The following is a 22450-nucleotide window of genomic DNA, read 5'->3' as shown; positions in this document are numbered from 1 at the left end:
TTATATTTATATATTGTAGAAAGCATTTAACGTCTAAATGTTTGCTGGTTAGGCCCTTTAAGAAATGTTAGAATTTGCAGTTCATTATAAAATGTTGTAACAAGCTTAGCAGTTTTTTGATAACCTTGGATATTCTGATTATGATTTAATTGTGACTATTCAACAAACTCTGTTTGATGTAGATAATAAACGTTACCCACAAAAGTAAGAAAATTAGTAACAAACTAAAACGACCAGTAATACGCTGGAGTAATGTCATCGGAACCATAGTTTAAGTTAATTTTTGCGAGAAAATTTCTTCTATTTTCGTACATGACTGTTTTTATACACCGAATTCTTTGAAATGAAAACAAAATCGAAATACTGACAATAATTTCGTACTATTTCATGCTATATGGGACAAAATTTAAATTATTTGTAGTAAATATTCCTACCTACAGCATTCTTCAACACTTAATATTTAAATTTAATTTATAGATAATAAAAATTTAAGTTTTCAAAAATAATAAATTTACATATGCTAATATCATCCGACACGATTTTCCTGTATGATATTGTATCTCCCCGCGCGCTAAGTGTTGTTGTCACCGGAAAGTTAGCTGTGGTTATTAACAGTGAAAATCATACATTTATATATTTATCTAAACTCTCACATGTATCATACGTATTCATATTTATGAAAAAATAAAAATGAAACATGAATAATTAAAATATAAAGATAAACTTTGCTCAGTTTGTCAAGATTATTTAATTCATATAAACAAATAATAATAATAGGATTTACGTAAATAATTCATTATTACACACTTTATAGATTTCATCAGCACAAAACAGTAGACTTGAACAAAAAAAAATCTTTTTTGCAATATAGATATGCTTATTATAGTTTCCTTGAAAGTTGAAATTTTAAATTATGTCAGAAACATTGGACATAACTTGAACATTAAAATTTGTATGTTTATCTTATTGAAAAAAATAAAGAGCGAAGCAAAATTCATCATTTATCTTATATAAAGGATTTCAAAGTGAGGACCTTATAATATTAAAATCACTGTTATCAATCGAATTCAAATTTTTAAGATGGAACTAAAATTCTAAGAACGAAATTGAGTAAGTTTAAAATTTATCTGGTTACGATTCGATGTAGTTTAATTGGTAAGTATAGATCTAAGTCTCCGACAGCTCATCGAACCCTTTCTCTAACCCTTTTTTGGCCAGCTCATAACAAAGCCATTGTGTTCTTACTTATTTCTGAATTACTTGTTTTCTTCGCCTTAAATTCCATCTATAAATTTAACATCTTCAACGGTTATCATGTCATAATATGTAAATTTTAATATAAATAAGTAAAAAAAAAATTTTTCTTTAGGTCCTTAAATAATTTATAAAAATAATGAAAATGGAAAAAAAGATTCATGTTTAAGAGGGGTTCGTTCAAAGCAGTCCCAGTATAAAAGTTCCCTGTTTTGCTGAAATCTAAAAAACGTGTTCGTGTTAATATTTTTTGGAGACAACTATTTACCTCCCGACGCAAAGAGAGTGCTATAATAAGTATGACGTCGAAGTCTGTGTGTATGGGTCTATCTGTATGTGGTATCGAAGTTTTCAAACAGAAAGACAGATTTCAATACGGTTTTTTTTGTTGAAAGCTTTCTTGCTTGCGGTGGTTCTTCTTCTGGTCAGTTGGAATAATGTTATCATCATCATAGAGACATATGTAGGTAACAATCATATTGGGAAACTGAATTAAAAAATCTGACGACCCCACAATATCTTTCATCAAGTTCAGTATACTGAATATAAGTGGATATACGTAAGAAAAATTAAAATGTTTGAAAAAAAACCTTTTTAAACAGAGATCTGTTAAACGGAATATAGGATTTAAAGAAAAATTGCTCAAACGCAATACCAAGACCAAGATCGATTTAGTCCAACTCTATTAAAAACTTATTCTGAAGTTGAGTATGATTTTTGACTCGTGACTTTATCCAATGCAGAGTTATATTGAGTTTATAAATATCACGAAATGTCTCACGTACATGTAGCACTCAGTGCTCAGGAAGAAAGAAAAAGTAGGTACGCGCACATCCTATAGCGCCTAGACATTTTCCATCAACTCAAACTATGAATATGGTTATTTGAAAATATTTACGTAGGCACTTATTTAAAAATATTCAAAATAAAACATAATTTGAATATTTTTAATATTGTAAATACAAAAACCCAGTTGAACCTTTATGACAACTAGCGTACCAGTGTTAATCGTATTATACCTACATACCTAAACTGTTTGTTAGTGTCAAGGTTATCTTATCTTTAGCAAAGGTCAAAGTATCACAGCTTCTTACATTTGAATTAGTAATTCATTATTATATTTCCTTTCCGATCAGTCTATGTTCTTTTATCAGTTAAATCTTAACAAATACAGTTATTAAAATAGGTGTTAATATATATTATAGTGTATTAAGAAGGATTATCTTTTTACTTTGAAATTAAAATATTTAAGAGAGGTTTCCTATTACTTGTTCATTATAATATAATTTATAAATTTTTGGAACGATCATAACGTTAAAATGATTTCAGAATTACTCAAATAAAGCTTAGTGTACATAAATATATACCTACACCTAATAAATAATTATACCACAATTAAATTATCCTGGTAGTTAAATAGTTTTATTGTAAAACCACATCTTCATTTTACTGCGTACACTCATATGCTTATGTCATACCAGCCACCACAATAATGTCACTGCGAAACCCAATTTCTGACAAGTTTATATTTTATTTAACTAGAATGGTTCTATTTTAGACGGTATAAGCGATACAGAAGGTAATAAATGTATTACCTCGATGTTTTTTTATAGTTTCATGTGACCTGTGTGTATAATTATAAAAATTAACTTATATTCTATAATAATTGTGTGTCCTACAGTGTGTATCTACCTTGATAGTGACCCCACGGTTTTTATTGCGGGCTTTTTGCATTATAACGGATAAACCAGTCGATGAGAAGCGAGCGCTGAGACGGCTGTCTTTTATTTTGTTGGACACAAAGATTTGGTAAATATTTCAAATTACTTTAGATGTGTTGTTTAACTGATCTTCCTAAAGAATTGTGTACTGTAATCTTTTATTTGTTTTTATGATATTGTTTGTTGGTCTCCACTAAATATACATGTATTAATTATTATAGACATCTAAGAGTTTCGCGAGTTTTCATTTAAATAAAACTAATATTTCCCAATGTATGTACTATGGCGTTTTTTCAAACTAGATACTCCCTTGTATGTAACTAGTTTAAAGTAATGAAACAAGCAAAAGTATCTAAATTAATTCTAAAATATTAGTTTCATTCCAATATATCATTATTATTATTATTATTGATTAAGTGTTTTGTTTGTTCTTACGTTCGTGTATTGATCGTATCTTCTGTGATGCGAATGAACAAAAGAATTTTGGATTCACACATCGGGATTTTCCTGTTAACATAACGCGTCATATTTATTTTATATTATTCATTTACTGAATATATTAAAGTATGTTCAAGTGACGTTTTGAAAAGAATTTAATTACCCGACGTTCCTCATTTGATTAATATTGTAAGAATCAGGACCACGTCTTTGTTTTGAGATCAATTTCATAGAATGAAGTGATTCAGTTGGAAAAATTTTGTTTAGACTTTTACTTTTTCGTTACTCTAGCAAATGGGTATAAAACATTCACTTTAAATATTCTTCGAATTTCACTGCACATAAGATAGGAAATAATAATGTTTATCTTATATATAAAAACATAATTGTATATATATAGTTCAAAGTGGCAGTTAAGATATAGGTAATAATTTTATTTATGTATAAATAAATCTATTTAATAGCATTATCTTGGGTTTTTAAGGCCCAGATAAGGTATTTATTTCAATAAATTGTTTCTCAGGCAATGGTATATAAACAGACATTGATGCTGTGTTTGTCAGCGTGGCTGGTGTCAGGTCAACGACCTTCGTTTGCAGGTTCGAAGCCTATTGGATATCCGGAGTTAATTACCTCAGAGAGCCCTCTCGGTAACAGGTATGACATTTTCCATAATTAGAAAATACTTCAACGTCACATTTTGAAGTAATCGTTGTTACATTTTTTAATCATGTCGTAAAGAATAAGCTCACATAAATATTTATACAACTTATGAACTGCAGTACAATAGATTTTAAATTAAAAAAATATATATGTTTTCAGGTTTGGCAGCGATGATGTCCCGTTGCCAGTAGAAGCAAAAGGTGATAGGGCTCTCGTTGAGCGTCTCTCCAAACTACCGATCGACCAGCAACCATTCTGGTACATCAATTGGAAGGCGATTGAGGCAAATAACAAGAACCCTCAGTCATATCCACAAAGAGGCAACTCCTTCATCGACCCCAACACCGGTTCAGCTCCCAGTGGTGCCCAAAATCCTGCCAACACTAATAACGCACCTAATTCTTCTGACCTCACCTCAAAGTTCGGCAGCCCTAATGTAAATTCATTCTCCAACACGCAGCAGAAGCAACAGTACCGTCAAAGGAATTACGGCCATTAGTTGTATGAAATAAAATCACAACTCCACGAAATAAAACATTTTATATTGACTTTTAAATAAATAAAACTTAATTAATACTAAGCGTATCCTTAAACTATCCTTAGGGAATAAAATAGAAATAGCAAAATGCGATTATTTGACACAACAAATAGTAATAATTTTAAATATTATTACAACCTGAGAATAATTTCTCCAACGAGCTTATATGAGAAAAAATTCTAGCAAAATATATATGTATAGGGTAAGATAGAGCATGTTTAGCACAGCCCTTGTTGAATATTTGACTTACATTAAAAACTATTGGCTATCATTTTGAATGAACCAATAAATTTATTAAGAAATCGTTTACAATAAAAGTAGATTACATATTACACAGAGACGAATACGGAGAGACTACGCCGGAAACATTAAATCAATACTTTAATTACATTTCATTAACGGGGGAAAAAAAATTCTATAAAAATAAAAGGAACTTCTGCTGAACGTATTTCATGAATGAAAATTTCGTTGGAATTTAACAACTTAAAAATTATCAATACTTATGTATTCAAAATAATATAACACACGCATACCATTTTGGTACATTTATCACTATACAAAGACACGTTCTGTGAGCAAAACTAATAAGTACAAAAATCACAAAACATACGCTCGAAAAATATGCATCTTTCATACAAAAGAGTTTATTGCTACAATAAGGATGGGGCTCAGTTTGTCACAGTGTGTAAACAACGGAATAAGCTCTTGCAATCGAAGCTCAAAGCTAGCATTGGCTTAGTTACCGTGCTATGGTTATGAATAGACAAAGAGCCAGAATCGCGGAAGAAAGGTAGTGTGTAGTCGAAGAGCCAGTAGTGTTTGTTATGGAGGGTAGTCTGACACTTTTGTAGTTGCACGACTTCTCCGCTACGTCGTTGTTTCTGATTTCGTTAAAAATTGGGAATTCCTCTATTTGTATCGGCTGCAAAAAGACAAAGTTCATTAACACATGATTTTTATGTACCTTTGATGTTCTATTTACTAATTAACTCTCTAAATAATGATTTGATGCTGTTCCTAGAGCGAGATCAATTCCGCAGAACCAGCTTAATAAAAATTGTATAACCAAAAATATGTAAATTTTAATAAATTTAAAAACCTTCGATTATAAACCAAATGAGACTAATAAAACAAGATAAAAATTTCTGCAGCTTCACTAATAGTACCTTTGGTTGTTAGGAACGTGGTATTTTTCATTTATATTTTACACATTAATTTAAACAAAAAAAAAACATTTTAGATCGTCAAAATTACTTGAATATTCAAAAATTGCAATCGTTTAAATGACGTTAAAGCGGAAGTGATATTCATGAATTTACTCACAGTTCCCCAGGAGTCGTCTCTTTTCTTGCAGAAGGTCATGTGGAAGCCGCTATACAATTTTTTTTCTATTTGTTCCGTGAGCAAGGGCTCTGACCACGGCATTTCATTCAAATGGTCCATGAACGTCTTGTTGTGGAATTCCAAAGGCTCCTTGATAACTAGACCCTCTGAAATATTTATACCTTTATAATTTTTCTTGTGTGAAAATGACAGAATTTTTAAAGGAGATATCTATTTTCATGCTTAGGAGAAAATTTCAATGCGACACGACCGCAATAGATATGATCACAATATTTAGTAATGTTTTATAGTCCGCAGCCAAAATTCATGGTTATTCTTCAAATTACGTTATTTTTTAATAACAAAAGTATTAAACTAGTAGCACAATGAATATGTAGACGAATATATATTTTTTAATAATTAAATAATAATTTAAATTCTTTTTTCTGTTACATTTCCTTCTTTTATTTTTTTATCCCAAATAATAAGAAATTGTTCGCCAATAAATGCTTAAAATATATAGTTCCTGATACAGTTTGTCATAAACAAGACAAAATAATTATATTACATTGATTTGAGAGGATTAAATTTTGTTAGTTAGTTTTGATTAACTCACTCATCAACCCTACTCCTTGATCGTCTCCCTCGCGTACAGGTCCTTGATCATTGTGTCTTAAGTGTGGTAAGATGGATTCAGGAGGTAATACGTCAAACCTGTATATAACAATACTTTGATTACATACACTTAGTATTTATTGTTTTTGTGATAGCAATTAAAGAACAGCCTATATATATATATGACAAATGAAAACATTATAAGGTAGTTTTGAACGTTTCAACTTACCCGGTCATAAAAAAAATCTTCTCCAAATGAAGCATAGACAAACCATAGAATTCTTTAACGCCGAAAGTTTCAAAGAATTCAACGACGGGTGTGTTCGAATAGCAACCGGCCAGCTCAGTACGAGGATAGTATAGAACGAATGACAGACACATTTCCTGTAAAAGATAAATACAGATAGTAAAAAGATATACTTACACGTTACAAAGTGTTCTCGTTATTTGACCATATGTTTGCCAGTCTATATCTTAAAAGCTTGTTTGAAATCATTTAAGTTGCCGTCAAAGAAACCAGGTAAAGTATATTTCATGTATATTTCACATCATTTTATAATAATTCTCGAGTTAATTTTAATATAATCTAATATTAGCATGCTCTCACGAATGTTGGATAAAGTATAAAGAAACGTAGGCACTTGATAAAAAAGGAATAAACTATTTATAGCTGATTCAATATAATATAATATCAAAAATTAAATCAAGAGTATTTCAATCTCACCTGTGTAGCAGAGTACCCTCCTATAATTGGCTTATCTCTCGAAGTGCTGTCATAAGTACATTCTGTTATTAAAATGTCTCCTTGGAAAAATTTTCTGCCTCCAGGCACAATACGAGATTGTTGATAGCGAGCGTCATATGTATTTTCCTGTAATATTAATTGAATTGTTGAAAGTGACATCTACCGTCAAAATAATGTACGACAACATAAAATATTCTAATAAGCGCCATCTCTTATTTATAATTGGAATTATTCCAAGGTAAAACATTATGGTATATGCAATAATTGGCTTTTGAAAATTATAGATGACACTAACTTCATGAAATAAGTTTTTGCAGGAAGAACAGTCGATCAAATTGAATAGTATCTAAAATTAATCGTAGATGGCGGTAAATATAATTTTGTGAATACCTGTGATATTCTAGGAAGTTCCTCGTTTCCTCGAACATGTTTGAGTGAGATTTTTCGTGCAGCACCATGAGCGTGAAGCAATACTGATACAATATTAATCCCTTCTTCTGGCATAGTCTGTAAAGATTTATAAGAGTCAACAAAATCAACATACAGTATATACAAAGATTTTAATTTCTCTTTACACTTTAGACATTAAATGGCCACAGTTTATATTTAACACGACACTCACATTATTGGTACAGTCTGAGCTACAAATTCCGACAGTTCTATAGGCTCGTTGTTTAGGAGGTACGACGTGTAGGGCTGATACACCAACACCTGTACCCAGTAGAGCAGCATCGTGGGCTCTGAGGGCGGAAGTGTAGTGCACTCGGATACCAGAATTATCCAGAACTGGGAACATAAACAATTTTATATAGAAAAAATTTGTAAACAAACAATTCTTCGTTTTTTAAATTTTCATTGTAGTGAAGTAATGAACAGGTAAAATAATGAAAACTTTTTTTATATATGAAAAGTATGTAAAGTCATTGTCTTAAATAGACAGAGTTGGTTAAGTAAAGTTTAAAATACAATAATAAAAAAATATTATTCATTAACAAGTTATATATTTAATTTAAACGTAAAACAGGAGATAGTCTAGCCTTTTTTTAATACAATCTTTGCATTATTCTTTGATTTGAGAAATAGATTTTTTAATATGTGGTCGGCAATATATTAATATGGACCCTACCGTCATGAAGCGCCTGATTGTCGTAATGAACCTCTAGCATGTAGAAGGAAACACCTCCTTTCTCGCCTAGAGGAATCCCAACGTTCTCAGGCAGGAATTCACCTAAACAATACACAAATGATTATATATCGTATCATTACTAGATAAGGATCATAATCGCTTATCATTGGTATCACTTTATATTTATATAGACAAGTATGATACTAATATTAAGTTGGAATTCTGATACCAGAGTCTTAAGAAACAATTTGATTTGTTGCGATGGATAGTGGCAGAATGTTAGAAGTTTAAATGTTTTGATCGTGAAGCAAGATGCCAGGGTAAATAGTTTCTTGAAAACAGGTAGAACGTTAATTAACACTCTATAAATAGCTTCAAAGTTTCCTTAGGCAGAAATTTATCCCTAATGAGGTAATTAAGATAAGCTCTTCTCCAAAAATATCCTATAAAATTTTTATTTATACCAAAATTTACATAGATAGTAAAAAAAATTAATCCTTGGCTGTACGACCGTATAGAAATACCAACCTTTGGATCCCATGGCCCATGCCGCGATTGGGGTAACGCAAAGTCCAAATTCACCAGGTCTAGTTGGACCAAAGAAGCCATCGCCTTCCGCCCACTCATTCCACTGTTTTCTGTCATTATCTTCAGCGCATTCATACAGCACCATATGATGTACTGGAGACAGGTTGTTCTTTTCCAAAATAGGTCTGCCATTTCGAATTGGTCGACTATCTATCAAAGGCTCGTAGCCGACTATGTGGTGTTTGGTTGGAACTTCCGGTGCTTTAAATACTTTACACCAGAACAATGTGGCCATAACGTGAGGAATTGTCAGCTGTAAACAAGAATTCATTTGTTCATATAACTGTATCATGTAACCGTCTAGTTTTTAATTAATTCAATAGTTTTTTTTAGAAACGTATACGGAACGAAAATGAATTTCGTTAAATTTAGCTCAAGGGCTTATAAGCAGATGTATTATAACTTATGTGTGTGCTACATTTTTAAGTAGGTAGTAATATAGGGAACATACAAAAAAAAAACATGTCTTGTAAGTAAATTAAAATTCCGTTAATGGGGTCTTTAATATTCTTATAATCATTGTGTTAGATTGAATTATTTACACTATTTTATGGAATATTCGAGTAAACGTGTGTCAAAGATAACTTCAATAAACATAATTAAAGGTTAATTAGGTAGAATTATTATTTCCCCCCTGATTTCAAGCACAAATAAAGTATAATTAGATTGTTTCAAATACTATTTAATTTAAAATTTTCATCATAATTTAATGGAACTATATAATTTTATAACTCACATTGCTGATCCTAACATCCCAGTGCATCAACTTGTTGGCGGGCTTGGAAGGTGGCTGCAACAGTCTTAGAGGTCTGGAAACGACGTTAAAATGTCGTGGAAGGTCTCCATCAGACCCATCCGGACCCATAGCCCAGAGCACTTGGGTTGTGTCTTCCTGTGAAATGATTGGAAAATTGGTATATTAATCCGATTGAAATAAAGCATTATTACCAAGGGTCAAGTGATTCTATGTTACGAATTCATTCTCTTCGTCCTATTGTTTTTTCTAATGTGATGTGAAGAAAAGTTGTATTACTTAATTATCCTTTATCCAAACTCACCCCAATAACGAAGTCCTGTCTATCACACGTAAGCAACAGCCGCCTGAACTCGATGGTAGTGTGGGTAGCGTTTTGGTAACCAGTTATCAGCTCGTAGTTCTGTATCTCGTCTGCGACAGCTCTGTCTTCGAACGTAAGACCATGGCAGTCCTGAAATTCAATCATAATTTTAATTACAGAGGTACTTATTGTTAAATTCCAACGTTCAGTTTTGCTTTTTGTAATGTAGTTATATTTCAAAGGTATATTTTTAAATTGGAGAGAGTAGATGAAATAAACTTTCGTAGGTAATAAAATTAATTCATTAAAGCCTTTGTAATAGAAGTTACATAAAACTTTTGTTATAGACGATTGAGACTTAGGCGATTGTAACGTCGTTAGTACTGATTGCCAGTTATCAAACTTTATTTAATTAAGACCTTTGAAATATTATGTGGGCTATCGGCCGTTACAGATATTTATAAGAAGATAGAATATATATAATTTGATTAATATTGACTAACAGTAAAATGACATTAAGAAGATATTGAACAACTCAAAAAGGACACATCTATTTTGAATGGCGCCATAATTTGGACATCGAACTGGCATATGATTAATTGTATAATTTTTTTTGTAGCTTCAAATGCTTCCTTAGATATTAGTCACAACATCGATTTAGGAAATCCAACTTTCCAAAATAGTTGTGTCGATTTGCCATTTAAAAACAAACTTTATTTCAACGCACTAACAATTAGCATTCTCTGAATGGAGAAATATAACTAACAGCTGATACGGGCTTTGAAAGACAGATGCGCAAGAGGTGTGCAATAAAGATAAATAATAATTCTAGTAGTATTATCTGTTTTTTTTATGCGGCAGATGTAACTGCGCACGCGCCGGCCTTTAAGCACCTGGCGATGATGGGGTGTCATCTACCAAATGTCACTGCACTCGCATTTTTATTATTTGATACAAAATTGTATCCATAAGTACTAAATAATCAATAATGAGTTTTAAAATTTTTATTTTTGGTCATCTGTTTCGGCTAACATCTTGGTTAGATTTTGACTTATAACGATAAATATTTAATGTTTCTTTTTCTACCAGAAAAAAATTATTAATTGCTTCATTAATCTTGTACTGTTATAATCCTAATAAAACAACACAAGTTCGTATACGTTGAACACAACAAGAAAAGATAAAAACATGTTTGTAGTTTTTGACATTAAAAATTTATTCAAGACCAACGTTAGGAAGCTAGCGTGGTTGTTTGAAATCACAACAATTAAGCTCAGGATGCAATATAAAGAGGTTTAATTCAGTCGTGGGAACCACTGGCGCACTTTGAATCTCTGAATCCATGCAAAAGCCTGTTCCTAAGTACGCATTGTTCAATAGGGCTGTAAATTCCTGATATATTTATTATAATAAAACAAAAATATTATTACTAAAGATGACGTTTCTATTTCACATTGGCTGTCATAAAATTTAGCTTAAATGTAATAAATTCTTTGGGTTTCTGGAACATCGAAATTCTATATATATTATGTAAGACGTGCTTCCAAGCTATAAAGTTAGTGATAAATTGCCATGATGAGTATAACTTCGTCGAATACGGTTTATGGTTTCTCGTATTAAAAGGTAATAACAAATTCTGAATAATAAGTAATGGGATGAACTGATATCGCAATTTTAAGGGACGTGATTGTTTTTGAAAATATATATTTTTTATACTGTTGCTCACAGAAACAAATTAATAATGGTAATGTATGCAAAACACATATTTTATGTGCGACACGTGATACGAAACGATTAAATTGCTTGATTATATACTATTTTTGGGTACCAATAAATTGTTTGTCATATAAATATTCAGACATTTCTTCAAATAGCTTTAGAAAAAAAATTTAAGACAATCGTATGTTTCAACCTGAAAATATAGTGTACCAATAAAATTACAATGAGGTTTTATATCGGGGATGATTCAATTATATATAATGATGCTATAAAATATAAGTAGTTGTCTATTCACTGAGCTATGACGCTTAAAGCAGATAAAAAAATAACATTGATATAATAATTTTAAAAACACTTAGTAATATAAGTGCCATCCCTTGAGAATACTTTAACAAATGTTACATTCCACTAGGAGCAATACGATTCCATTTCAAAATGTTTCAGCATAACAAAATTATTAATCGTTATCTATTGATCTATATTTTAATATATATAATATATCTCACGTAGCAAGCCGTGTCCATCAAAAATGTTGTTTTTATGTCAGTGTTCTTTAATAAAAACATTGTCAAATCTATTAGAATATTTATAGGTACATATGCATGAAAACAAAAGCTTTAAAAAATTTGCTTAGTTGAAAAACATACGTATGTAAATTTCTTACTAATAGTAAATAAAAAATATAAAGATGCCAAAGACCGTGCAAAGTGGAGGAGTTTGAGCAGGAAGGCAGACCCTGGCTAATGCTGGGATAAATCGCAGGAAGAAGAAGAAGTAAATAAAAAATATAAAACCTTTTTTATTCTATTTCACATAATATTAATTAAGTGTGTTCAAAACAACATGAATTACATTTACCTAGATTATTGGGTGTGTTAAAATTCTTACATTAGAATTATCTTCACTATAGGTATACTATACGCTTATGATAAAACAGACGGATAAACGATTAATTACTAGTTTCAAGATCGAAAGAGGAATTTCTATTATGGCAGATTCAATATTTGCGTTATATTTCATACATTTTGAACATCCATTACAATATTTGCCTGACTCAAAACAACCGCACGATTTATTTATACACAAAATAAGGCACTATTATATATTAATAGAATATAAGTAATGTCTTATATCAAATGATTATTGCAAAATAAATAGCAATGTTGTTGACTTTTGCTTTATTAAAAGAATATTTTATGGGTATCTTTATTTTAAGAGTGAAGACGAGTTAAATTAAAATTTTAAAATAATATACATATGTATATTTGTATGTTTATATAAATATCTCCATTGTTGGTCGATTTGTTTATAATAAATTCATATATTATATAAATTATGATATGTTCTTATTTTATTATTATAGTAAAAAATAATGATTATTCGGTAAAAGTAATAAAAATAACAAATTATAAAATTATGATTCATTATTCTTCATTACGTTATGCATACATAAAAATCTTATTCATATAAGTAATCTAACTATACGCATTCCTGGAATAACTACAAAGAAAGTCTTCGGAATCCTTATTCGAAGAAGGTTCACATTATCAAAAAAAATATTTTTTTTTTTGATAAAGTGAACCATACGGTGGAATCACAAAGATATCACCGACACAAAGAACTAAGAACCCGTAAAGTGATTGACAAACAGGCGGTTGCGCAATGTATTGTGCAATTTATACGAAGCTGAGGCGGAAGCATTAAAATTCTTTTTACGTTCACAAAAGAATAAGTTTTGAGAAGCGTCGCGGTTTGCGCATGAGAGACGTGAACAATGGTAACAAATGACGCCAAAGCTGGTATCATATTGGCATAGTCAACTAAAACTTACAGAATTCCTTTAGATCACATTAGGAAAGATATCTATTGATGTTATAAAGTTCAGTATGCTTACCCAAAGTTACAGTATATAGGAAGCGAACAGTTTTTCTAATAAATCTTTAGATATTATAGTTTTAATGTAATTTATTCAGTGAGAAACGGGACAACATTTGTTTGTGTGTGACGAAGCAAACTTATGCTAAACACACTATTGTTAGCGTATCTATGAAATATACCTTGTAAGTATTTCTCTTATTTGCATTTGATGAATGTATTTGTTATAAGAGCCTGCTGAGGGTTAAAGTCTGTTTAACGATAGATAAATAATTATAGATACATAAACTTGTCATAAACAATGTATACCTTTGACTGGAGGATATGAAACAATGCGACAGTTAATAATATGAAAGTCCATGCTTCATTACACCTTAAAACAATAGTATTGTATGCGATAACGTATTATCAATAGTGATATGAAGCTCCACAGAATACAAAAGAATTATCAAAAGGAGCCTGTACATTAATCTATACACACGCTCTATATAACTATACTATTGAGAACCTCCTCCTTGTTAAAGTTGGTTAAAAAAAACATATATTCACGTGTGTACGTATATAATATGTAGATAAAGTCATGAAAACAAAATAAATAATGTAATTACATAATAAAATTCTGCAGAATTTATATGGTTTTTTGTTGAATTAAGTTCGGAAATTTTTTAATTGTAGTTTTTATGAGAGGAATAAAAAATATGTTAGTCTGGTTACAAACTCTGTTTTCATTATTTTAATGGATTTAATAAATTTAAATTAAAACCAACAATTTACTAAGATAGGTATAAGGTTGGCGAGGTCAATGACATGTTGAGATAAATATAAAGAATTTATTTATTGGTAATATGTCTGAATCGCATTCAGCTCTATCTTCATTTCGTGGTTATCCAAATTTATTCACGATATTCACAGAATTACGTGTATAATTTCCTAGGTCTTGGTCATAGCAGATTAAAATCAATAGAGTAATTGTTGCTTAAAAATAGCAAGCACCTGTAAGTACTATCACATTTGAAACAATTTAAGGACTACTTAATGTAAAACAGGTATATAAGAAAATTACTCCAAATTAATTGATTTCTTCTAAACGATACCAGCTAGGTAGCTCTAGGTAGAGATAGCCTTTTGTTCAAATTATTTGTGAGACACATATTTGGGGATTTTCTTACTTGTTTCATTGTGTTTCTTGAAATCGTCTTTCACTCTCATCCATTAAAATGTTGACATGTAAAACATTTGAACACACACGGAATATATGTATTTAAATTGCGCAATTTATAATAAATCCCTTGGAAACCTGTTCAATTAATAAGTACGTAAAAAAAATCAAATATTCTTGAATGTAAGCTTTGTTCGTTTAAATTAAAGCTTACTTTAGATCGCAGAATTATTTTTAAAACCAACAAGGGCAGGTGTCTGACCGTCTATGCAACTTGCATTATAAGTAACCTCATGTGTTGAATAACGCTACACGCATTTGGTATTTAGATGATAGAATATGTGTTTGTCAATCAAAATAAACGAATATATCTACATACGTGGTACAAACATACGAATACCAACTTAATCCATACAAGTACAGAAATATGTAATAATAAGAAACAAAAAAAAAAACAGAATATCACACACACACACACACACACACACACACACACACACACACACATACACACACAGACACATATATACTACATTAATTGAAAACATTACAAGCTTAATACTATTATAAATACGAAACTTGGATGGAACTTACTTCATATAAAAAAATGAGCCGACAGCAAAAATTTTAAGGTATTTTAATTCTTGTAATTTATAAATTACTGGTTCAAAAGATTTTTCTCATCATACCACTATATAGAATACTGCCAATATAACAACTGTGATAGATGTTTCGGACATGGTTATTATAGCAAACATGTTATAATATTCTTGAACAAAATAAACTTAAAATTAATTCCAGTGAAAGAAGTGTAAATACAAATGAAAAATATTGTTTAGAAGTGGAGAAATGCAATATGTCTGATGTTTATCATACCATTTCCCTGCTTCATGATTTTGATGGTTGATTTAATTTTAAACAAACATGGCAAGTTGAAGATGAAGTAGCTAAACGCGTACCAGTTGAATATTCACATACTAAGTTAACTTGCACATATATTATAGGTATTAAGATATATGTAATGAGCTGAACACATACGAAATCATTCCTAAAAATAATGAATAAAAGTGTAACCCTTCATGACCCCTGTTAAATTCAATTCCTTTTCATCGAAAACTATTGCCTTGTAAATCTATGTAAATCGCTAGCAGATAGTAATTTCTTAAAACACCTTGCTTTCAATACACCTGGTTTTTGTAATGTCATAAAAACGAATAAAACATTGGTAAACTAATTATTTTGTTTTTATTCGAAAAACCCCCAGGAAATCGTTAATTTAAGCTGTAATTATTAAATACGCTTTGATTTATTACATTGGATTCATAGTTGAGTGCTCTTTTTAAATGGAAATAATAAAAAGAATAAAATGTGAAAAATATCAAAAATTTAATATTTTTGTATTCATATGTATTTATTTTTATAACAAATACGATAATTTTTTGACATCTCTATAAGATTATAATACACGTACATGTATAACATATACTTAAATAAAATAAATCTCAAGTCGCAATTAGCTTAATGAATATTAAATTAATTAGTGCCAGTAATTAATTCTAGATCCTAGTCATTATGGGGAATTGTATTTTGTATAGACTTTGTTTTTGTATCATTTATCAAATTACGACGAGATGTAACAATGCTAAGAAACTCCCACAATAAGAAAATTACGAATTAACATCAATGAACTCTGTTCCATTCATTATAATTTCATTTTTGTAATATAGCGAGTTTAAAAAAAAATGTTATATTTAATTGTATTACTTGAACAAAACATGAGAATTCCTCTAGTCGGTTTTAAATTTTGTCTACTAAGTTACGTCCTTTGATGTTTACAAGATGACGAAGACAATTTCTTAACGTGGGAGAATCACAGGAAATCTGATTAGATCGCTTTATAGGGAAATATCTATTATCCATTCAAAGAGCAGTGCCATAAGTGTTCCGTATGAATTCATTTAAAATGTTTTACAAAGGGAATTTTAAGTGGACCGAAACGTACGTGAAGGTTTTAATCAAATTTTCAAAGCGATGCGGACGGTCAAAGACAGTGGCCTGAACAGGATTTAGTGACTAAAAGACTGTTTCTTATTTTTACAACTTTAGAACATATCTAACCACTCAGCACTGTTTTATTTTTGTTTCGTTTAAATACACTGTTTACCGTCAGAAGTATGTTCAAAATGTTTTACAAGCTTTCTTATCATTTAGTAACAGTCACATGAAAATCGGTTCAGTCGTTACAAAGTTATCACTTATCTCCCAACACCACTATTAATTGACCCGCAGTCTCATTTAAAACTACAGTCATGTGTACTTTATCGTTTTCGTGTTAAATGTGATTCAACAATGTTATCACTGAATAATACAATCATTAAGATTATGTAACACGTAAAAGTAATATTTTAAAAATTTTAACGAACTTTAAAACAGTATTTAAGTTTTCACTCGACTTCCCCGATATGAATTCATTTAAGACAGTATTATTCTTATCTAAAATATAATTCTATATATAATTTCTTCTATGAGTTAGTTTTAGTAATAAATTAACAACATATGAAAGAACACAAACATAACTTATTATATAACAATACCTATGCTTACTATTTAAATCGGAATACTAAAAATGATTTAAAGTTTTCGTAATATATTAAAAATTATACTTTAGGAATAATAGAGGAGCGAAAAATGTGTGATAAAATATATATATCTAAAACAAGCAAAAAACATAATATATACTTTCTATTTCCCCGGACACCAACCGTACACGTAAAGAATAATTGAAATCCTATAAGGTTCGAAAGAAATATGTATTAACTTTGGACTGAACTCCCTGACTGAATGAACTTGGGCTTGTTGATATAATTTGTCTCCTCTTCTTTTAAACTTAATGTTACATATGTCTTGAAGTCTAACTATAAAATGCCAAATGAAAAACACAAATTATTCAAATTTAAGAATCATCACGAACACGAAAAACATTCTTGGATTCCATTGAAATCGGTAAAAAAAAAGTATGCAAATCACCATTAGGACTATTAAATGGTAAAAACAAGAAGTAGGTACACATGTGACACGATACAATGACTCATTTGTACGTGACTGTACTCAGTTAATAACATGGGCTTTAAAATAACGTCGCGGGCACAATTGATAGCTTTGGGAATATGCGAGCCAATGACGGCATGCAGGTAGTACTGAGAATACTAATTTTGACAATTTATTGTTATCTAATATATTCATTTAAAAACGAGCAAGTGTTACACGAAAAGGGTCATCATTTGCATATCTATAGCCTTAGTTTTGGTATGTATATCAAATTAGTCATTTAATTTTATAATAGCTTTTGTCAATGGCTTTACTTGTGTTTTCATGGTACTCTACGTATTATCAAAAATAGTGTAGTATATATGTAACTGGTTATAAATTAAGATAAATAAGATACAAAAATATTTTTGATAAAAAAATTTATGTTATAAAATTTAAAATTTTCGTAATAAACGGTTAATCCGGAAAAAAAGAAGCTAAAAAATTGTTGATTATGTTTTTTTATAAAGTAAGAAAGCGATAAAGAAAACATTTATTTAGGAATCGCTGACGTATTAAAATTTAACAATTTCAATTTAAACAGTAACAAAAAGACAGTAAGTTTATTATTTATACGTATATAATACAGACACTTATAAGTGAAAAATTGTTATATTATATTTCCACCCCAAGTCATTGACAGGGATTCAGGAAGCAGTGGTTAAGCGCCATTCGTACTTATATTATATGGCCTCTAAATCCTTTCCAAGGGTTTTAAATTTATAATCACTCCAAATAAATGCCACACAGAAGGAATATCTAAACAATCAGTTAGATTTCTGATCCAAATTTCAAATAGGTATTTCGTTAAGTTTAGTCAAAGCTTTGATGCAAAGCCTAACCATTGGATGGGCAAACATGTTGCGACAGATGGGCGCTCTATTCTGTCTGTGAATTGATTACCCCAAAGCGATTAAAGCGCTGGATTCATTCCACCTTCCAATGGTTAGATTTGGAACACCCTTACCACATGTTTACATGCTACATATTTCATAGTATTAATATAGGCTTGAGGCTGGAATACTGGAAACGCTCCGTATATAGCAGAAATATGCATACTTCTGGCAAGACTATTGTTGTAATTTGCCTACAGCAGTAACTGCGAAATTGTATTTTATGTTTGTTTTATACAACCGCTTAAGAACCACAAAACCATTTAATAAAATTTTGTATGTTAACATTAACATATTCTGCTTTTTGCGTATGAACTCTTAATGGAGTACAACATTACAATTAAATAAAGAAACACTATTATAAGCCCAGTACAGTTTCAGTGAATATTAATTTAGGATGAAAGTTAAAATTTATCACTTGAAAAACGTAGGAAAAACAAAAAGTTTGGTCACCAAAACGAAACACTACATGCTTTCATTAATACACTTCTTAACACCATATGTTTGTATAAAATCCATTTTATATCTCCAAGTCCAAAAATATTCTATCAATCTAAAATAAATCAAACCATATCTCTTGAGACACTAGAAAAAGATTAAAAAACTTTTTCCTCCAAGGAAAGAATATACGATTCTTACAATTAGTTTAATTTAACTTTAATTAATTACTTAATTAAATTTGGCTGGAACTCCATAGATTTGTCTTTAGGTTTATATTGCACTATAATTAATACGTTCTTTATAAGTATATATACGTATAGTATAGTCCATATATATAAGTAAATAAACTCATCAAACTGCTTATTTAAATGCTATTGGAGTATCACAGCTGCCAAGTTGCAATAAAGTAATACTAAGTATGAACATCAAACGCTACATAGATACTATATAAGCTACGAGTATTCCAGCAAGACTATATTATACCGATAAAACCGAATGTCACCATAAAAATGTCTTGAAAGAATACCGACAGGTATTAACTGCAGGACCAACAACAAACTTACACTAAAAATAACCAGGAATTATTACTATTTGTCAATTTACAAATTAAAAATAACATAGACAAGTTATTGTTAAAAGGTAAGGGTTTGTTTCATAAAATAACCACATAATAATGTGTCAGATTGTTAAGAAAAATCCAAGTAATGATTACGGTATTACTAGTTCTAAACAAAAACAATTCACTGCATGAAAGCAAAGAAAAACTTTAGTAGCAACGGATTAAAATTTTAACTATTGAATTCATTATATTATCTATCAAAATTCAACGTCATGCAGCGTAGAGCTGATATTTAAGAGACTCAAAATGTGAAAGATTTATTGGTCTTATAAATTATAGACATTTTCGACATTAGAATATGCGATCTTGCTTAAATTACATACTCGAAAGTTTACGGGCTACTTTACTTAATAGGTAAAAATATCCTTCCTAGATAATTGAGGTATTTGAAAGGTAATTTTCTTAAGGACGTAATCTTAAAAGAATGCTCGAACCGATAACGTTTATAAGATAAGCAGTAGCTCATCTTTAGTAACTTTAACGGATATTGATACATGAATTTCGATAGCAGATGAGCTATAACTAAAAACAACAATTATTTAATGCCATTTTCTCCTTATTTTACTACAACATATAGTACGTACGTACACAGTTATATAGAAGGTTCATTAATTTTTGAACTTACATTTTGTATTCGGCTACAAAGGACTCACTAATGTCTATTGTTTCTTGAAACCCTTTACATTATCGAACAAAATTTGTATGCTAACTTTAATATTGGAAAAGAGGTTTCACAAAAACTGTATTGTGAATAATATGAAAAAAAAATTCCCATCTCCAACTGGCAGGTGAGATTTATATACAAGAGACAGTTAAGATGATGGCGTCGCGGTTCGGTGCTTAGGACGTTGACAGCAATCAAAAACCACAGCCTAACTATTGTTTCACAAAGTCAAAGCTTCTCGTTTATAGTAACGCTTAATGTAAGGGAATAGAGTTTAGAATGGTATATGTCCTACAATTTCTGGTTACGTAAACGAATACCTTGTTAGATTTTGGACGAGACTAAAAAGGACCCTACTCTTGTTGATGTCCGTAACATGAAACGAAATAATTTACGAAAAGTCCCTTGTTAAAATAAGTATTAGGTGCACGTAAAATGATACGCGTGTTTAGATTTTGATGAACGGTGAATTTTTACGTTTTAGTTTATATGAATCATTAATAATTTTATTAAGTAAAATTTCATCTCATTATCGTTTTCAGATATGTAAAATAATGAACAGAATTAAATGTTATTATGCTTTTAATGAAGATTTAAACGATAAACATTTATCATTAAAGTTACCTTGAAAATTATGGATAATATTACTTAATAAATGCATAAACAAATCGTTTGTGAAATAATCATTAAAAACTCTACTTTTGCTTCATTATTTAACAAGAAAAACGCTTTGATTTCCATGTAAAATAATAACTTAGTTTTATTATTTTCCAGACGATATAATCGAAAATGGGAATAGCAAGAAATGCGCTATTTGAATTCTGTGTAAGTATGACTACTCTCTAGCTAACGGTTTTATGAAATTTATTTTCAGCTTCGGCGAAATTCGTTAAATTATTCGAGTTTATTCAAATTTCGGGATTGTTTTGTTTTATTACAGACCTCCCTAAATGATTGATCGTGGGAATAAAACAGCAGGTGTACTAACCAGGACTTGAGCGTTGAGATGTCTGTCGTCCACCCAGGCGACAACGAGATCGGCTCCTCTCATATTCCTGGCTGAATTAAAACCCAAGCCGACATAACCAAGTGTTTTCGCTTCTAATCTAAACGTAATACTCGAATCTGTGTACACCCATCGGAGGATTACGTCACCGTTCTCATCCAGCCTTTCGGCATGCGACCATAATAAACCCGATTCATAAGATTTAGCATCAAATGACTCCCTTCGATGGCGTGTTCTATACTGGTCAACTATTCGTTTTGTCGATTTACTGCTTCTTTCTTCTTGCAACAGTCGTACAGCTTGCGAATTTTGTGTGAGATTTGATGGTAACTCATTCGCCCGGATAAGTTGCTTTCTAGACAGTTTAGCGTCACATAAGAAGAAAGCACTCAAAATTAATATACTTTGAAGTTTCATTTTATTATCTTCAGTTTCTTCTGCACATTACTTGTGTTACACCTGGAATAGAAATTGCAAAATTATAAAATAATCTTAAACAACAGTGATTATGTATCACAGGACATCATTGGAAGTATACTTATTGTTGTAACCATATATTTATTTAATTTTAAATCTGATAGTAATAATCGTGAAGCTCAATCAAAGTAATTTGAGAAATGATATACTATTAGAAACATTAATTTAATGAGAAATGATCAATTAGTATTACCATTTCCTCGAATATCATTAAGCTTGTAAAACAAACCCATCTTTTCAGAGGAAGCTTGCTATTAATAATATGCAAAACAAAAAAGTTTTATAAAACATTCTGGAGAGCTATTAAACCGGTAGTTTCCGGCAAAAAGCAATACTCACATCCTACTTGGAACAAGCTACTCGGAAGACTTATTAAACAGGTTTATAATGCAACGATATAACGATAACACGTTAATAAAAATACATAAAAAATAACATAAA

At 30.2% G+C, this 22450-nt stretch overlaps 2 protein-coding genes across 2 annotated transcripts in view; one reads left to right on the top strand and one right to left on the bottom strand.

Moving 5' to 3' along the window:
* Positions 1–2816: 2816 nt before the first annotated feature.
* On the top strand, positions 2817–4652 carry LOC116771091 (uncharacterized). Its single transcript, XM_032662789.2, has 4 exons — positions 2817–2833; positions 2936–3063; positions 3937–4070; positions 4236–4652. The coding sequence occupies exons 3-4, from the start codon at positions 3940–3942 to the stop codon at positions 4573–4575; spliced, it is 471 nt and encodes a 156-aa protein (XP_032518680.2). The 5' UTR covers positions 2817–2833; positions 2936–3063; positions 3937–3939; the 3' UTR covers positions 4576–4652.
* Positions 4598–22450, bottom strand: part of LOC116771090 (MOXD1 homolog 1-like) — a 37987-nt gene continuing 20134 nt past the window's right edge. Inside the window, exons 2-13 of the mRNA XM_032662786.2 lie at positions 21515–21991; positions 10070–10219; positions 9748–9903; positions 8952–9264; positions 8424–8525; positions 7920–8083; positions 7688–7804; positions 7277–7423; positions 6782–6936; positions 6554–6651; positions 5938–6104; positions 4598–5536 (exon numbers count right to left, since the gene is read on the bottom strand). Of these exons, the coding sequence (XP_032518677.2) occupies positions 5354–5536; positions 5938–6104; positions 6554–6651; positions 6782–6936; positions 7277–7423; positions 7688–7804; positions 7920–8083; positions 8424–8525; positions 8952–9264; positions 9748–9903; positions 10070–10219; positions 21515–21949 (2187 nt within the window). The 5' untranslated portion in view covers positions 21950–21991 and the 3' untranslated portion in view covers positions 4598–5353. The remainder of the gene's footprint in view (positions 5537–5937; positions 6105–6553; positions 6652–6781; positions 6937–7276; positions 7424–7687; positions 7805–7919; positions 8084–8423; positions 8526–8951; positions 9265–9747; positions 9904–10069; positions 10220–21514; positions 21992–22450) is intronic.

This window comes from Danaus plexippus, chromosome 17 (genome assembly GCF_018135715.1).
Source record: "Danaus plexippus chromosome 17, MEX_DaPlex, whole genome shotgun sequence".
NCBI classification, from domain to species: domain Eukaryota; kingdom Metazoa; phylum Arthropoda; class Insecta; order Lepidoptera; family Nymphalidae; genus Danaus; species Danaus plexippus.
This window is presented reverse-complemented; position numbering and strand designations above follow the sequence as displayed.

Excerpts from the sequence above, each read along its gene's own strand:
- LOC116771091 (XM_032662789.2), top strand. The coding sequence starts at position 3,940 with ATGGTATATAAACAGACATTGATGCTGTGTTTGTCAGCGTGGCTGGTG. Across the intron at positions 4,071-4,235 it reads GAGAGCCCTCTCGGTAACAG|GTTTGGCAGCGATGATGTCC; the intron begins GTATGACATTTT and ends ATATGTTTTCAG.